The 18,259-nt window shown below is 51.3% G+C and overlaps 7 protein-coding genes across 7 annotated transcripts; 4 read left to right on the forward strand and 3 right to left on the reverse strand.

Moving 5' to 3' along the window:
* Positions 1–634: 634 nt before the first annotated feature.
* EPUS_07301 (uncharacterized protein) lies at positions 635–2,260 on the forward strand (the record flags this gene model as incomplete). Its single annotated transcript, XM_007788021.1, has 1 exon — positions 635–2,260. The coding sequence occupies one exon, from the start codon at positions 635–637 to the stop codon at positions 2,258–2,260; it is 1,626 nt and encodes a 541-aa protein (XP_007786211.1).
* A 145-nt stretch (positions 2,261–2,405) lies between these two features.
* On the reverse strand, positions 2,406–3,254 carry EPUS_07302 (uncharacterized protein; the record flags this gene model as incomplete). The annotated part of the gene is made up of 1 exon (XM_007788022.1): positions 2,406–3,254. The coding sequence occupies one exon, from the start codon at positions 3,252–3,254 to the stop codon at positions 2,406–2,408; it is 849 nt and encodes a 282-aa protein (XP_007786212.1).
* Positions 3,255–3,541: 287 nt separating this feature from the next.
* On the forward strand, positions 3,542–6,487 carry EPUS_07303 (uncharacterized protein; the record flags this gene model as incomplete). Its single annotated transcript, XM_007788023.1, has 2 exons — positions 3,542–3,569; positions 3,618–6,487. The coding sequence occupies 2 exons, from the start codon at positions 3,542–3,544 to the stop codon at positions 6,485–6,487; spliced, it is 2,898 nt and encodes a 965-aa protein (XP_007786213.1).
* Positions 6,488–6,759: 272 nt separating this feature from the next.
* On the reverse strand, positions 6,760–8,037 carry EPUS_07304 (uncharacterized protein; the record flags this gene model as incomplete). Its single annotated transcript, XM_007788024.1, has 1 exon — positions 6,760–8,037. One exon carries the CDS (start codon positions 8,035–8,037, stop codon positions 6,760–6,762), a length of 1,278 nt encoding a protein of 425 aa, XP_007786214.1.
* A 498-nt stretch (positions 8,038–8,535) lies between these two features.
* Positions 8,536–12,903, forward strand: EPUS_07305 (uncharacterized protein; the record flags this gene model as incomplete). Its single annotated transcript, XM_007788025.1, has 1 exon — positions 8,536–12,903. The coding sequence occupies one exon, from the start codon at positions 8,536–8,538 to the stop codon at positions 12,901–12,903; it is 4,368 nt and encodes a 1,455-aa protein (XP_007786215.1).
* Positions 12,904–14,533: 1,630 nt separating this feature from the next.
* Positions 14,534–15,780, reverse strand: EPUS_07306 (uncharacterized protein; the record flags this gene model as incomplete). The annotated part of the gene is made up of 2 exons (XM_007788026.1): positions 14,534–14,948; positions 14,996–15,780. 2 exons carry the CDS (start codon positions 15,778–15,780, stop codon positions 14,534–14,536), a joined length of 1,200 nt encoding a protein of 399 aa, XP_007786216.1.
* Positions 15,781–16,129: 349 nt separating this feature from the next.
* On the forward strand, positions 16,130–17,806 carry EPUS_07307 (uncharacterized protein; the record flags this gene model as incomplete). The annotated part of the gene is made up of 2 exons (XM_007788027.1): positions 16,130–17,435; positions 17,487–17,806. The coding sequence occupies 2 exons, from the start codon at positions 16,130–16,132 to the stop codon at positions 17,804–17,806; spliced, it is 1,626 nt and encodes a 541-aa protein (XP_007786217.1).
* Positions 17,807–18,259: the final 453 nt, after the last annotated feature.

Below are 18,259 nucleotides of genomic sequence, written 5' to 3' on the forward strand. Positions count from 1 at the left end.
CCTTGGCGGAGATCGGATTGAGCAGTTGAGCAAACTGCGGAAGTCAACCACATTCCAACTCCTCTCAGCTCGCTTCTCCCCTCAACACTGGTCTAGCACTATCAACGCAATCTGCCGTCCTTCCAGCCCTGCCGACCCCCGTGTTTAGAGCTAGAACGTCAACATATGCCCGTCTCTTATCGCTCCCTCGTTTTGATCGAGTAAGAAGATGCAGCTAGACTGCCATGCAGTCCGGTCAATCCATGTCCAACCCAGTACCGTTCCCAGGGTGCAACGTGATGGATCTCACACACTCGAAGTTTGGTTACTTGGCGCCTCGCTTCGTGTTAGTGCTCGATCAGGATCCGGGATGAGCGATAACAGCATGGATACTGTCCCTGGTGTCCACTCTTGGACGGACCCCTTTCCTTTGTCTGCTTTCCCCAGATTTCGGATGGCTGTCTTTGTTTTACGCACATCTGAACTATTGACAAGGTGTTCCGGCTTATCACTTCGTTCGTGATAAGCTAACTGTTGTTCTTTCAGTCCTCTTTCCTCATTGCATGTGCCTCTTTCGTCTACCAGAAGCCTCCCGTCTCTTCATATCAGGTTGCATTGATTGGAATACCACTGAAATACTGCCTCCTCGAAAAGCATGAATCAAAACAACGCAGCGGCCAATGCATACCCTACGCCTGCACCCTCCCCGCCAAGTGGCATCACTGCAACTCCCTCGACTGGATCCCCGATAACAGTGGTAGCCTCTTCCCGAGCTGTCGTATCAGGACGCTTGACATCCGCTACCATAGTCATATCTCAAACCACCGGAAAGGTCACGTCGATCTTCTATTCCATCCTCCCGCCATCCGATTTCCCGCTCGGTACTCCATATGTCGATCATTCACCCCATATCTTGCTCCCCGGGCTGGTTGATGCTCACGTGCATCTAAATGAGCCAGGAAGGACGGAATGGGAGGGATTCTATACGGGCACACAGGCTGCCGCGTTTGGCGGTGTGACTACCGTGATTGACATGCCGCTAAATGCTATACCTCCAACTACTACAGTGGAAGGCTTGCAAGAGAAAGTCAATGCGGCTCACGGAAAATGCTGGGTGGACGTAGGCTTCTATGGGGGTATTGTTCCTGGAAACTTAGGAGAATTAAAGCCTCTTGTACGCGAGGGCGTAAGAGGATTCAAAGGCTTCCTCATTGATAGCGGAGTTAAGGAATTTCCGGCCGTCTCTGTGGGAGATATCTCAAAAGTCATGTCTGAACTGGCAGATGAGCCTACCACCGTCATGTTCCACGCAGAGATGATCCCTCCCATTACCGATTCTGTTGGGGACGATGTGCAAACCTCGCTGCCTCCTCTAGCTCCCCATGGTCCTCTCAACGCGTACAAGACGTTCCTTTCCTCGCGGCCTTCATCCTTCGAAACTTATGCCATTGAAGCGATCCTATCACTGGCGCATCTGGCTCCTGACCTGGCCCTCCACATTGTTCACCTTTCTGCTATGGAAGCCATTCCGCTTCTGCGGAAAGCCCGTGCTCAAGGCATCAACATCACAGCCGAAACATGCCCGCACTACCTCTCACTAGCGGCGGAAGAGATCTCAGAAGGCGACACCAGACACAAATGTTGTCCACCAATTCGTGACCAGTCGAATCAAGATCGACTATGGCAGGAACTGCGGGAGTATGCGGCAGAAGGAGTCATCAAGACAGTCGTCTCTGACCACTCGCCCTGCACGCCTGACCTCAAATTGCTACCCTCCCATGTCCCGGGGCACGTCTGTGCACCAGGTAGCGCTACTCATACTCCCGAGCTCCCAAGCGAGCAGGGCAATTTCTTCTCAGCCTGGGGCGGCATCTCCTCCGTTGGCCTGGGTCTACCCATCCTGTGGACCGAGATGACGCATCGAGGACTCACGGCGCCAGACTCCGCAATCACCGATCTGGTGCAATGGTGCTGCGTCAACACCGCCGCCCAGGTAGGTCTAGAGAAGCAAAAGGGTGAGCTTGCCGTCGGTTTTGATGGCGACATCTGTGTTTTCGATGACGACGCGGAATGGATTGTCGAGCCTAGTACCATGCTTTTTAGGAACAAGTGCTCTCCGTATCAGGGAAAGTTAATGAGGGGTCAGGTTAGGGAGACGTGGGTACGAGGTCAGAGGGTTTTCGTGAGAGGGGCTGGGAATGGTGGCTTTGTGGGCAAGGCCTGTAGTGGAAGGTTATTGCTGGAGCCGAGGGTGAAAGGGTTGAAGAGGACGAAGAGTTAGTTCACGAGATGGGTTTATGATTATGAGGGATGAATTTAGGGTTTAATCCGCTGGGCGTAGAGTAGGGCATTTGCATACATGGACACACTTAGGCGATAGCGGTTTAGATAGGGTTTTCAGATTCAACCCCTTTTACTATTCCCATTCACTTCTTCCCATTCACCCTCTCCATCTTCTCTTCCAGCTTCCTTTCTCCCTTCTCCCACCTCTCCCTGACCCTCCTCCTCACTCCACCATTGACCCCTTTCCCCCAAATCTCCTCCTGTTCCTCCTCCCCCTTAACACCCTCGTTTCGTTTCCCACTACCCATCCCAGCCTTCTCCACAACAAGAACACTCTTAACCTCCCTCCTCGCCCCCTCCTTCCTTCTAGCGGTCTCCACGTTCCTCGTATATGCCGCATAAACCACCGTCTCCGCCACCCCGACGACAATCCCAGCGCCCAAAGAAAGCAAGACGCGAACGCCGTCGTTGGGCCAGTGTCGCGTGGCATAGAAGACGGAGAAGGCGCACAGAAGGATGGAGAGAGCGATGTTGAGGACTAGGGAGGGGGAGATGGGGTCAGCATCCCTATCCGGAGACGAGTGATCGAGGAGGGAGGGTGGTCTCTCAGCGGAGGTGAGGAGGGCGTTGTATTCGCGTTGTTGGGCTTCGGCGAGCAGGCGGAATTTTAGGGCGAGGTATTCGGGGGTTGGTTTGGGTGGTGGGGGTGCGGGAGGGTGATAGGGGCGCGTGTTGTAGAGTAGGTTGTTTAGGGTGAAGGATGCTTGTTGAGGGTTGATTGTTGTTGTTGTTGTTATTCTTGGGGAGGGCCTGGGGAGGGAGCGAAGGGCTTGGGAGAGGCGTATGAGGGTCTTGTGCGAGATGGGCGTGTCTAGATTGGTGGGGAGGGAAAGCTCGGTGTCAGAGGAGAGGGGAGAGCTGCGAAGGGGAGAGTCTTGGGGGAGGAGCGAGATTGCGGAGAGAATTGACGGGGTTGTCGTAAGGAGGACCATTGGGCGCAATGGCTGGTGGGCTTAATGGATGTATGGATTCTGTAAAGAGCTTGGTATGTAGGCTGCAAACTCGATGCCCTGATAGTATTGGAGTATTTATTAACGTGTGCTATTAAGGCATCTGCGGAGCGGGAATGCCAAGCCTACAATCACTGATATCCCCGCCAAATATTCTTGGAGCCGGAACATAATTGCCCAATTTATCTCCTCAGGTTTCTGTCGTTTAATGACGAACGGCCTTTCTGAAAGGCCTCAGCTGGTCGATGGGGAGCTCGCCCTCCCGGGAGATGCCGCAGGAGAATGATGAAGGAGAAGGTATGTTTCCTCACCTCTGCGCAAAGGTTTTAAGCTCACAGCTGCCAGCGCAAAAAGTGAACGGATCAGAGGAATCCGCGAGGATGTCTCGGCAAACTGAGCCCAAAAGCCAAGGTGTCAAGCGTAAGCGAAAAAGATCCAGCCAAGGGGAGCCGCAGCCCAAAAAGCAGAAGTCTAGCCCTTTGCCAACGCTTGAGCTTCCCAATAACTCGAGAGCTTCTTCTCTAGAAGAAGAGGACGGCGACGATGGCGGGAACCAACGCAGCACCACTAGAGCCCCTTCCAGAACACCAAATGAGATGCTCACATCAATATCCAAAAAGAATAGGAAGGTTAAAAGGCGGAGGGTAGTCCCTCCTCAGGCAAACAAGGACCAAGATGAGCACAGCAATCATCGTGAGCCCGAGGACTCAGAAGCGTCCGAAGAAGATGAGACACGCTCACACGCGGGCACCGAATCTGAACTGACGTGCACTATCTGCGGCAGGCAGTTCCGAAACCAACAGCATCTTACGCGTCACATGAGGAATCCCAACGTACACAAGAAGAGGCATACATGTGAATGCACAGAAGGCTTCTTCCGAGAGGATGATCTGAAAAGGCATCAAAGGGATTCTGGTCACAAGTCCAGGGTTGGCCCTGCAACAGGCCCCTTCACCGACAAGGAGAAGGCTAAGCTGACTCGATTTAAGCGGCGTATCTGCAACGATTACTCGGTCTCTGAATTTGACTTTAATACGCTTATGACCCTGCTTGGCCGGCGTGATGGAAGTGAGTGGCCTAATCCTGACGTGACAAGGGCAGAGCTTCGAGGCATGTTCTACGATGTGCTGCCGGATCGATCTAGAAAGTCCCTGAACAGGTACCGTGAGCGCTACTTTCAGAACGTGGAGCAGGACACCGAATGGACCGAAGAGCAGATCAATGACTTAAGGAATTTGGTCCAGGAAAAGGGAAGGAAATGGGTTGAGATCGCAGAAATATTAGGTCGAACCCAGGATTCTGTTTACCAGAAATGGAAAAACAGGATTAGGCAAGGAGATGCGCAAAGATTTGAGCGTTGGGAAGAAGGTGAGAAAGAAGCGTTGATCATGGCGGTGCGAGAATGCAAGACTGCTGCGAAAGTGCCACTGGACTTTTCATCTGACGACAAGGTAAACTGGACAGCGGTCAGTGATCGACTAGGGAAGACGAGAAATGCACAGCAATGTTCTACTTTCTGGAAGAGGGTGTACAGGCCGAGGGAGGAAGCAAAGGCACGCGGACAGGATATAAAACCCTTGCCTTCCGGACGCAGCAAACCAGAGCCTGCTAAAGCCCGGCATCAAACTCGTCGTACAGCCACGAGAGACGGCAAGTCAGTGGAGGTCATAACACCTCGAAGGAAGATCAAAAGTGCTATGTATGTCACGGATTCTGATGAAGAGAACAACGTTTCAGTCGGCAATACACAATTGAAGAATGTCAATCAAAAGTCCAGTTTAGAGGCACATTCGATGACGTCCAGCCAAGGTACCGAGTCAGAACAAGACCAAGATGGTGTAGAAGAGGCAGATACAGAAAAGCAAGAAAGATCCCACGAAGATGAAGATGAGGACCGAAGTGACAATAACGGCGAAATCGATTCATCATCAAAAAGGCCACAACGGAAAAGATTGATTGAGGTATTGATACCACCTCCAGCTTCATCGAAGCACTTTCCAGAGCAGCAGACAACCTTGAATGGCTCTTTTCAAGCAGTGAATAGGCGGAACCATGAGTCTGATCAGCCCCCCAGCCATAATCGAACGAACCTTCCAATAGAAAGCGAAGCAGTTCCGCTAAGATCATCCCAGACGCCAAAAACACCTCGGCTTCCATCAATCTCAAAGAGAACTCCGCGACAAGTAACAACGCTCAGTCAAGCATTCAATAACACCCAAGCACCTACATCAGCCAGAACGGCAGGTCGCTCCACTCCGAGCATGCACTCAAGAGAAGATCAGCCCTCTCCCAAGATTCAAATACAACCGAGGCCGTTGCTGGAAGAAGAGCTTTCTGTTTTGGAGCCGGAAGAGGAGGACGACAGTCAAGCCCAGCAGCAGCAGGAACCCAGGGAGCACCGGGTAGTGGAGTTTTCTAACTACGATAGTGAAGCTGAAGATTCAAATGAGGAACGGCCTCCCGAGATGTTCAGTAGCGCAGCTCCACCTCCAGATGGAGTCGAGTCCGAAACAGCATCAGATTCAGAATCTCAGTCATCAGATGATGATGAGCAACCACCTCAGATGTTCAGCAGCGTCGCAACGGGAGTACAGAAGGATTTAGAAGCCGTCGAATCAGGGTCCGAAGAGTCTGAAGAAGAGGAACCCCCTCTAATGTTCAGCAGTGCCCCACTTCCTCTTCCTCTTCCCAATACAGCGAGACAGGCACACAATGCCAACGGATCAGACACCGAAGAAGCCGAAGAAGACGACGAACCACCACCCGAAATGTTCACCAGCGCTCTCCCAGACCACGACCCTGCTGCGCGATCCGAAGCTTCCTCCTCATCAGGAGACGCACCAACCATTTTCCCCGATGAATCCGATAGCAATGACGGCGGACCCGATGAGAGTAACACTGGTACTGGCCATGGTACTGATTCCGGTGTTGACGGCGACCAGTCCATGGTCGATGCGGCTCAAGGTGACTTTTTCGCCAACCTGGAGGCTTCAGCTCGGAAAGTGAGATCGTTCAGGCAGGACCGGGAGCGGGAGCGGGAGATGAAGCTGAAGCTGCGGAATGTGAACGTGGGGCGGAAGAGTGGTGAGGATGGTGCATATGGGAGTGGGAATGGGACAGCTGAGGGGGGGAGGAGCAGGAAAAGGGGGACGAAGAAGAAGAAGAAGGAAGTTTTTGACGTTAGTAGTAGTGACGAGGAGGAGGAGGAGTGGTGAGTGGATGGGGGAGGGAGGGGAGGGTAAGGTCTACATGTAACGGATCAGAACGGTTGGTAAGTGCTTTCATGAAGGATGATGAACTATTACTCTATGAAGAGGAAACTACCGTGGCTAATTGAGCAGCGGATTCACGGATGAGTGGAGAGACAACGAGCGTTTAGCACTTGAGGCTTGGTCTCTAAGCTGTCTATTCTCATGCCATGGCTCGTGACAGCTCTGGCAAGCTGCGGATGATCGAGCTTTATTATCTAACTACTTGTCCTGAACCGCTACTTATCTCCGATATTCGATCTCCGTAATGTCTGTGGCGGGATATACGGTCCTTCCTGCCCACGGGAGCGAACATATTTGGCTGCAGCCACGAAGATGGATTCGGGGTTATAATCAGCCGGGCTCTTCAAATTTGTCAGTTTTCGACCAATTGAATCAAGGAAGACCTGCAGCTCTTTCTGCGTATGCTTCACGTCTGGATCGGGTATGTCTGACTGTCTGTCGTGCGTGTAATAGTCGACCATGCGCTTCATGGCGTCGAGTTGTCGGATATCGACACAGAACTGGTAGAGCTCTTCTGGTTCGAGACGCGCGGCTCCGCCCTCGTGGTTGATCAGTTTGGCATCGCAGATTATGTGGTCCATGCGCTGCTTGAGTTTCGGCTCCACCCAGAAACGCTGCAGTAACGAACCGAGCACTGGCGTTTCTCGGATGGATAAACCGAGAGGATCTACGCCGTGGGCGTATCCGAGAGCGGGAGTAATGCCGACCTCGGTTTTTTGTGGGCTGAGGCGCTCGACGTCTTCAGTGCGAGATAGCGCCTTCTGTAGATCCTTCTTGACCTGCTTCGGTATGCGGCATGTGTATGGCACGACCGCGGTGCCCAACGCCACTATCACCAGCGGCGTGAACTCGCCACAGATGGCGAAGACCAATCCGAATGGTATCAATTTCTTGAGATCGTGTTGGGTCCGAAGATGGAGTTGGAATTCTCGCCGCGTAATCGCTGGCGTAGATGCATATCTGACCAGGTCATGAATCTCAGCGCCGCCGAGTTTCCTGCGGAGGTCTCGGTATTCCTTGTAGTTGGACCAGATATTCTTGAGCCCGGTTTTGTAGAATCTGGCATACGCCTTGCCGAGCTGGAAGAGATATGATGCGCGGTTTTTGAGCGTTATTGCTCCGCCTTCGTCTTTGATCGGACCTTCTGGGGAATCCAAGCGAGCTGGGCGCGTGGAGGAGAGGTTATTCTCGGGATGTGGCGTGGTGGATATAAGGTGCTGTGGTGGTGAAGCTGTGAGAGCTTCTTGCGAGGCGCCCGCAGGAAGTCGAGGAGCTCTTTCACTCGCTACCGAAGCATGTGCCCACTTCTGACCTCTCTGTGCATTGTTGGTTGCTGCGCTGGCGAGGTGCTTTGGCTTGCCAGTTTGAGTTGTTATCTGACGCAGACTTTTTCTCGGGAATCTATCGGCAGAGTTGCGAAACTGCACCACACTGTGAGAAGGGTATTGCACTGATCGCGAGATGCAGGCGTTGCATATATGGCTTGGCCTCATATCCCGTGCTGCTGGGAAAGAGTATAGGATTAGCCCCCCTGAACGTGCTGTTGGGAAACGTAGAAAAATAGAACGACACGCTCCTTCAAGTGACGTCGATCTTGATCTTCAAGTTCCGTCAGCCTTGAACCCCTGCCAAGCAATATTTCGTTCGGAATGAGCATCCTGGTCGAGGACACGATGGTCTCTAAACGCTGTAAACAGCAGTTGGAAACCTCCCCTCTGGGAAGCTGTCAAAGACATCTCATGGTAGAAGCCGAATCCAACAATCACTGCTGATTGAATGGAAGTGTGAGAAGTCTACGATATACGCTTTACCCATAGGCGAGTCCACAAAATGGAGCTGTTCACACACCTTGCATTTCCGTGGCGGCGGAAATCCAGCATATGGGTCTTCTTGTCTTGTTTTTGCATGCGGATCCTGGCCGGACCGTCTATCAATGTTGCACTGAAAGCTTCCTTCGATGCTGGTCCTTATCTTCTCGAATTACTGTGAGAATGATACCTTCGAACCCCTTCGCGCAGCTAATTGAAGGTAGAGAAACTGCCGCCGAGGAGAACTCGACTTCTTTCTTTCCACTTCTTGACAGAGTCGCGGAGGGCATCTTTACCGAACTCGACACCGAGCAGGCTCTTTACGAGAGGTTCCTCAAATTGTTGGAAGATGACGGACACATCTCAGATCCAGAAGCTGTTGCCTCATTCAAATTTGCACTTGCGATACGTTCTGTGGCACCTCGCATCGAAGCGCATTACCAATATTATAACACCTCTGTGCAACCTAGCATGATGGCAGCGCAGGACGCTGCCTGTCCTGTTTGGGTACATTTTGACGACAAGCAATACTGCTCTCCGTCCCTTGAACGGGCACAACAAGACATGCCCATAGATGGTTTGGCCGACCAATTACCATTTGATCGTGTCTTGGGAGACGTATCAGAAGGTCCTCCCTCCATCCTTTATGCGGATATTACCCATCCACTATTTGGGCAATTCCACGAGACTGTGAGTAGGACTGCAAAGCAGGGTAAGAGCTCGTATCGAGTCCGCTATCGACCGTCTACGGACACTAGCCCCTTGTTCTTGAACGGGTACGGGGTAGAACTCGCGCTCAAGAGGACAGATTATATCGTAATCGATGACCGCAAAGCAGGACAGGACGATGAGGAGGTGCAAAAGCCAATATCTGACAAAGACCTCTCAGATGAAGGCCCAGCGGACCTGAAGCCCCTCACTACTTCAGAGCTCTCAACTCTTGGCCTCAACACGGCAAGCTTCGTGATGTCTAGTGATGATCAACTAGATACGCTACTCAAGGTATCCGCTGATTTCCCACGATATTCGGCGATGATTGCAAGCCACAACACCAGCGAAACGTTTCTTAACGAATATAGAACCAACCGTGCTGTATTTCTGCCACAAGGATATAGTATTGTATGGATCAATGGCGTGCAGGTGGATACTCGGTCTTTGAACCCTTTCGGTCTCCTCGATCACCTGAGACGGGAAAGGGCACTGATCAACAATCTCCGCGATCTTGGCTTCACTGCGTCTCAAGCAATCAAACTTCTCTCACACAAAGATATTGCTCAAGCTCAGGTGGAAAAGGAGCCTCAAAGGTATGACTGGCGGGACCAGACTGAAGGCAGCAATGTCATTATGTGGCTCAATAACATTGAGAAGGATAAGCGATATCAAATTTGGCCATCTCAACTGACGGCTCTTCTACAGAGAACGTTTCCAGGTCAGCTGCCAACTGCGCGTCGGGATATCCACAATCTTATTATTCCTGTAAATTTTGCCGATTCTAAAGACCTTCAGTTGGTCGTTGAGACTCTGCAAAGCTTCGTGAAAAGGACAATTCCGGTCAGATTTGGTCTTGTACCTCTTCTGTCATCACCAGATTCCGCAGCCCAAGCAAAAATCGCCTACCACTTGTTGGAGACCTATGGGTTGAGTTCCCTGTTCGCATATTTCGAGGAGCAAGTGACGGCCAAGAAGCCTTCTACAGCAACAAAGGCTAGCTTTGCCGCTGCAATTGAAGGCCGGAAGCCTCGCAACGAGAGAGAAGTGCTTGGACTCGATGCTTTATTGACCTCCGATCCTCTCGAGCAAAGACTCCAGGCTGTCAAAAGCTATCTGTCAAGGCTGGAATTAGGGAATGAAGTTACATCGATATTGATCAATGGAGTTGCGCTGCCTCGCAATGAGAATTGGCTCGAGGCAATGAGTGCCAGAGTTTCGATGGATTTACGAGCAATCCAGCGAGCAATTATGGAAGATGCCTTCAACGAAGAATCCTGGATACCAGAATATTTTCTTTTCCAAGCTTCTTCTAGCAGAAATGCTCTGATTACGCCGGAGAAGTTAGACTCAATATCGGTACTAGACGTTAGCAAATTGGCGCGAGATCATTTTGATGTGCTCGATGATATACCTCGAATATCTGCGAGTCCAGACTCTGATTTTGAAGCTCGGGCTCATCTCTTATTGGTCGCTGATTTCGAGTCCGACCCTGGTAAGCAGCTGCTCAAAGAGGCAATCGAGTTCCGGAAAGGAGAGCCAGGCGTTGACTTCGTCATCCTTCATAATCCGACATCATCTCGGCCTACATCTGGACTCCCTTTCCAGCTTTATCATCTACTGAAAGAGGGCAAAGAGATATCGCCAGAAAATTTGCTCGATATAGTGTCTGGTAGTGATTGGACCCAGCCAACTCAGGCAATGGCACAACGTGCTGATGACTACTGGAGTGTAACGCAACGCCTGGCAGACGCAATAGGAATTGAGCACGGAGCTAGTGGGATTTTGCTCAACGGCAGATATGTTGGACCCATCAAAGACGGGACGCTATTTCTGAAGGAGGATTTCGACCTACTACTGAACTTCGAACGGCAGCAACGCATCAACCACGTCGTATCTGCCGTGAGAGATTTAGGGTGGGAAAGTAACGTCGTGAAACCGCTTGACCTCGCGAAAGTCACATCGTTAGTCGCGCGAGCACATGTGTCTGATTTACCAGAGGGCATATTTGAAAGTCCGCCATTGATCAGGATAGACAACTTCAATCTGTGGAACAGCACCCACTCCGCAATCCATGTCTCAACATCAGACGATCCAGCAATTCAAATAGTGGCAGCCATTGATCCCGCTTCTGAGGTAGTACAACCGTGGATACCTATACTCAGGACACTTTCCCAGCTACATGGCGTTGACCTCAAGATCTTCCTGAACCCGCGAGAGCAAGTGCTCGAGCTCCCAATCAAGAGGTTCTATCGCCAGGTCCTCGACTCTGCTCCCATGTTCGACAACAGTGGTGCCTTACGGCGACCCCAAGCAACTTTCACAGCTATCCCAGAGGAGGCTTTGCTCAATCTGGGCATGCATGTGCCAGCTGCTTGGCTTGTTGCACCTCAAGTTTGTGATTATGACCTTGATAATATCAAGTTGAGCTCTGTGCCAAAAGATCAGAACATTGATGCAATCTACGAGCTAGAACACATTTTGATCGAAGGGCACTCCCGTGACACTGGAACTGGTTCCCCACCAAGGGGTGTTCAGCTACTACTTGGTACTGAGAAACAACCACATTTCGCAGACACAATCATCATGGCGAATCTTGGATATTTCCAGTTCAAGGCAAACCCGGGCTACTGGCATATTTCTTTGATGCCTGGCCGCTCTTCAAGAGTTTACACCATTGATTCCGTAGGTAGCAAAGGGTATTCTCCGCAGCCTGGAGACCTGGACACGTCTGTTGCACTGTACTCGTTTCACGGTGCAACCCTCTACCCACGTCTTTCTCGAAAGCCCGGCATGGAGACTGAAGATGTGCTGGACTCCGGTTCTAAGGCTAGGTCAGCGATGGATTACCTCAGTCGTGGCGCATCTTTCGCATCATCGGCTCTGACATCGGTTGGACTTTCTAAGTCCTCCTCGTCCGCTAACGCAGACATTAACATCTTCTCCGTGGCATCTGGTCACCTTTACGAACGCATGCTGAACATCATGATCCTCTCTGTCATGAAGCACACCACTCATAGCGTCAAGTTCTGGTTCATTGAACAATTCCTTTCCCCGTCCTTCAAATCCTTCCTTCCACACTTGGCCGCCCACTACAACTTCCAGTACGAAATGGTCACTTACAAGTGGCCTCACTGGCTACGCAGCCAAAAAGAAAAGCAGCGTGAAATCTGGGGCTATAAGATTCTATTTCTTGACGTCCTCTTTCCCCTTCATCTGGACAAAGTCATATTCGTTGATGCCGACCAGATTGTTCGCACCGATATGATGAACCTCAATCGCGTTGACCTTCATGGTGCTCCCTACGGCTTCACTCCAATGTGTGATTCTCGCGAAGAGATGGAGGGCTTCCGCTTCTGGAAACAAGGTTACTGGAAGAATTACCTCCAGGGAAAGCCTTACCACATCTCGGCGCTGTATGTGGTCGACCTCAAGAAATTCCGCGAGTTAGCCGCTGGCGATAGGTTAAGGCAGCAATACCATGCCCTGAGTGCTGATCCGGGGAGTTTGAGCAATCTCGACCAGGATCTTCCGAACCACATGCAATATAACTTGCCAATCTATAGCCTGCCGCAGGAGTGGCTGTGGTGCGAGACATGGTGTAGTGATGAGGCGTTGCAGAGTGCAAAAACCATCGATCTGTGCAACAACCCGTTGACCAAGGAGCCGAAATTGGACCGGGCGAGAAGGCAGGTTCCCGAGTGGACTGTCTATGATGAGGAGGTGGCTCAGGTCATGGAAGCTGTGAAAAGAGCGGAAGCGGAAGCTTCAGCTCAAGCAGCTGGCCCTGAGGAAGTCATACAAGAGCGGAAGCCCGATCGAAAGAAGAAAGATGAGTTATAGAGCAGACCAGTTGTCTACTGAAGGCTTGAATTTGTGTTTCCGCTTGCAGGAAAGCTTACAAATTAGAGGATATGATATACGATTATAGAAGAGGCTCTACATATGATTGTTCTAATAGCAACGGAAGCATTCACAACCATTGGATATCTCCTGCTGTTACCTCGGGGGGCAGTAAAGATTGCAGAGAGTGACATATCCTCCGTGCACCCGCCAGATTCTCGTATGAATTCCTCAACTCGGACGTGCTGGCACACTTTAACCTAGTCATCGTAAGCCACATAGTACGGCTGAGGGACTAGAAAAGGGACACATCAACCACTCCACTAAAGAGACAGCGCTTGTGGGTTTCGAACCACACTTAATTGATGTATCACCACTGACTGGACTGAGACAACTCAATTCCGGCTCAGCCTCGCCCAGGACACACCACCACTACTCAGGACTTGTTCCTGGAAAGCTTTAGTCGAATAACCTGATCTCTACCCGTTTGGCATTATGGCCCTATTACAGGACCTTCCGTCTACCCAGTATAGAGTGGACAGATAGATAGCCCCATCAACTTCCTACAGCCCGCCCCCTCACATAGTGACCTTTTTGAAGACATGAGGCCCCAGTCCAGGGCCTACTGGAGTCGCGATCTAGAACACAGGACCCTTGAAAAAGCCATGAGCAAGAATTTTTGGGAGTAATATACAGTAGCATCAAGTCTGCTGTACACGGTGAGGTAGACATCAACTGTAGAGTTCTGTCTTGCGGTAGGGGGGACACCAGCAGACTCGTCGCCTAGGTCACCCGCCAATAAGGATATTGAAGAAGGGCGGGGGGAACTGACAAGCCTGTGCTCGTTGTCGACCCTTCCTGTACGTCAGCAGAGTTGCGTTCAGAGAGAGTTGAGTGCGCACGCGGCAACACGATCCGCAGCAGATCCCGAGTCAGCCTAGGATATGGCGGAGCGCTCAGCCGAGCGCAAAGGGGCCTAGCCAGGCGGTGCGGCAATTTCAGGCGACTTGTTCCAGTTGGGGCGCGCAAGGCTTTTTCAACTAAGTTTCGGCCTACCGCCTAAGTTAACGGCAAGCGCGGTCACTTCCAACGACCGAGGCATCGAGGAAGTAACGTACTACGTACTACGGATGCTGCCTTATTCAACCTGGACTGGTCAGCTTAGAGATATGATAGGCCGGAAGTATTGTTTACGCTCCCTTCGACCGATCCAGATGCAGTTCAAGGGTCAATGCGCAAGTCAGCGAACAAATGCCCAGATACTGCATCGAAGCAGAGATCAATCTATCTGGGAATGGGATATGTCAAACGGCAGAAGCGCTCATTGGTTGGATTTTCTACGCGAAACCCCTGCGTTTCGCCTGCGTTTTATTGGTCAATTTCTGCTGCAATTTCGCAGCTAATTTCGCAGTGCCGTACAGCGGATTTGTACTTATTTCTGCGCCCTGCGCAGCTTTTTTGAACGAACAGAGCCATTTCTTCTACCTGCTGCACAGGATATTATTGGCTTACATGATTCGCGACGTCCCTTCCCTTCACAGAGCTGTTGGGCGTAAGTATTCTCCGCTCGGATGCTCGAAGAATCTACGCCGCAGAGATTAACACGTGTGCGTAGACTCCCATACGATTGTTAGGGGTTCGCTACAGGATGCTTCCAGGCTTGATAAGCTATCCAAGCTTGAAAAACCGACACCATGAGTGCAAGTAAGCCCAGAATGATGGCAATAATGACACCGACAAGAATTGCAATCATGACGTGTCTCGCTCCGCTACGCCGCTCTGCCCACTTTTCAAGAGTGCTACGGGGTCTAGGGTTAAGAATCTCTTCGTACAGGTCCATGAGTCGAGCGCTCAGATACCTATATTCAACTTCTTGCTCGTTCTCGCTGCGGTAAGTGGTCCAGTCCAGGCTCAAACATGCTGGGTCAAACGAGGACTTGGCAACAAGAGTGCGCAATAGCTGTCGCGAATTGATATCAGCTGGGAACAGGACTCTCTGCAAGGAATCGAGCGTTTCCAAGGCTAGCTGGCGGGGAATGTTGCCCCTGCCCAATTAGCACTAATTCCCCTTATACACAGTGATCGGGCTCACCTTCGTATTTCCTGTTCCAAGCTTCCCACGGGCGACGAAGGGTGGCCTGAAGTGAGACTTTCAATCAAGAATCCAACATGGTGGTAGATCAGGACGACTCCCGTTCTCTGAGTTAGCCGAAGATGGTCGCGTATGTCATTCGTGGGCTCGATAGTCAGTCTGGCGATAGACTTGAGTCTCGATGCCGTCAACAGTGTCTTGATGCCCGGAGACCTTTTGCCATCCGTCTTCGCGTCGAGGATTTGGTATTGTTCTTGTGGGAAGATCTTCTTTAGAAATTGACACAGCGTCTCATCATTGCGCCATGTTAGTGGCGCGACTCCCGACTCAAGTAGACCGAGTGATTGATCATCAACCGCACAATTGATCATCAACATCACCCTAACAGCCAGATCCACGGCCCTATTCTGATCCGATTGTGGCGGAGGATTGCCCTTGTTGACATGGGGGCCGTCGAAGTGCGACTTCGTGAGCTCGCCACGAGGTATGTCGGCCTTCTCTTTGAGAGCCGAGATGAGATGAAATAAGTCATCGTGGCTTCGAAGTGCTGGGCAGTCTCCTGGCAGTAACTCTGGTATGTATGATCTCGTAACGACCTTGTAATACTCGAAGAACCTCGATAATTTTGCTGCCCTTGTGGGCCACGGACATGAGGGATTATGCCTCAAGGTGTCGGTGCCAGCCTTGCAATCCACGCAGATCTCCCACCTCCAGAGGCACTCGCACAGATGATGCAAGTCGCGGTCAGAACAACTGCTCAACGGGAATGGTTGGTTATGGAGCATCATCTCTATGAAGTTCCGAGTCGGCTCATAAAATGCAGAGACAGAAGAAAAAAATCACAATCGGGTCGTATGGGCATCCAAACCTCTTCGGTCAGTTATGAGCGAGGCGATGTCCCAAAGTTCGTGGACGGGGACGACATCTGCAGCTTGATTGGACTATTCCGCTTCGACTCTTGTATCGAGCTGCATTAGCCTGTGGCAAGGGCTCCGGGCCTACGGTGCTCAAATCCCCGGGGGCAGTGCACTGCTGTGTCATTCAATACAGCAACGTCCACTGGCGCCCTACATATATTCCATACCTTCTCTGCGCACCACCTCGACAGCCTTGAATCAGGTTGCAACATTATCAATGAATCTCGCGGCCGTTGACCGTGTTGGCCCCTTAATGCAAGGCCCGACTACATCCTTGACTTGTAGTTCGACGCTTAGTAAGAAGCTGAGCCTGACAGGGGTTTTGGATCGGGCCGGGTTCGATGATCCTGTCGACGTCGATTCCGGATATGCGACAGGAGCGAGCACGACGCCCAAGTCCATCGAGAAGCAGCACCTGTCTGCTTCGCGTTCCGATCAAACTCCAAGCAACAGCCGATCACTGCCGGGAACCTTTAAGCATGGCAAATTACTGGAGTTCGACCAGGCAGTGTCGAATGACACGATCGAGCAGTACAAGCGGATAGCTGTCCAACTGGAAGTATCACTAGTTGAATACATCCAGAAGCACTACCGAACCCATTCACCTATGAGCATGAGACTCATGGTCCTGGGCCAGAACGCAGATTGCGCAAAACCCTGGATAGTCGTGTTTTGCCATGAAAAGCGTGAACGTTACGTGCGTCGATTCTTCAACAAGCGCTTTGCTCGCGACCTATGTCAGCCTCAAGAGCTTGGAGCAGCCTGCTTCGACGTTCTTGTCCTCGCTCACAGACTTCAACTAACGAGCGGCTCCTTGGTGGACGTGTTGACGGACTACGATTTCGCTGTCAATACCTTAAGCGGTGTTCCTATTCTACTATCACAGCCTGATGGAAACCGATGCGGCACCCTTGGTGGCCTTATTAAAATCACGCGCGAACAAGGAGACTATGGGATCTACGGCCTCACAGCGGCGCATCTACTAGGCCCGCTATCTAGCTCCTCGATAGATGAAGCGGACACAATATCTGACACGCGGAGCGACGATGGAAACAGTACTGACTCTACAGACGATGACGATGAGAATGATTATTATCAACATACAGATTCTGTCGCAGACGTACCCTCATCGCCTACGAAATGCGCCATTGAAGAGGAGGCCGAGCCTTCTAATGTTAAGGGCTGGTGCCCTTTAGGCCAGGTCCATGCTTCAACAGGTGACTTGCCATCGGATCAACCCAGCCGAGGCCCGCGTCACGACTGGGCTCTTGTCACTATCAACAAGAACGCCAACTTGCGACCAAACCGCTTGAGGTCCACTACTCTTAGCAAGCTTCGTGAAGCCGACTTGCTTGCGCCCAGTCCGGAGAAGATGGAACTCTCGAGGAGCCGTCATGTGGCGCTAAATACTTACGGCGAATGTTGTCAGACCGGCACTCTAGACTATCTACCGTGTTCGGTGTGGTTGAACCGCAGTGTAGGATTTGTGAAGGCTTTCCCACTCAAGATGAACGAAGGAGCCCGTAAGTCCTCTCCTGGTTCTAACGACAGTCGCAACTGATCAACGGCTCCAGATATCAAAAGAGGCGACTCTGGGGGATGGGTTGTCGAGTACCACACACTGGAGGTGTATGGGCACCTAGTCGCATCTGATGTCCTCGGAGATGGATACGTGATCCCTCTCCTAGATACACTGGAAGATATCCGGGAACGGACCCATGCACAAGATGTCGGGCTTGCTACCGGAGTGGATATCACCTGCAAGCTCGGTGATGCATATATCAAACTCCCACAACCTGCTACTCGATATCATGATTCTGGCTATGCTTCTGCAGATATATCACCTCCTTGGCATCCCTGCCGCAACAACTATAGAAATCCCTGCCACCCCTAGGGCCTCTACGCCAAGTCTTACCAGTGTCCGCGACATCCTCGATGGAACGCCAGACAGTTCTCTCCAGCGAAGTCCAATCCCGGATGACAGTCTATCAGGATATCGATTAAAAACACAGCCTTCAGAAGGCAAGCGCAAAGCCTAACAAAGGCTCTAATTAAGCCTCAGCGGTGATATACGAGAACGTATAGGTAGACTCTTCGGTCGATTTCGATAGGATCATGGCCGAATCATGGCTGGCTGTGAGCCCAATCAGTTTCTACATGCTGTTGTGGGCACATAAGGTCATTAGAGGCAGCAAGGCAGCTGCCATCACATCAGACAATGACACTCGATTTTACGCCAGTTCATTTTCGCAGTACAGTATCAACGTATAGTGAGCTTGTACACTTGGTGAGTTTGCATTTGCTGTTACTAGTATCAAACCCAGCTCCGAGATTGCTTTCTAACTTA

This window comes from Endocarpon pusillum (genome assembly GCF_000464535.1).
Source record: "Endocarpon pusillum Z07020 unplaced genomic scaffold C711415, whole genome shotgun sequence".
NCBI lineage: Eukaryota > Fungi > Ascomycota > Eurotiomycetes > Verrucariales > Verrucariaceae > Endocarpon > Endocarpon pusillum.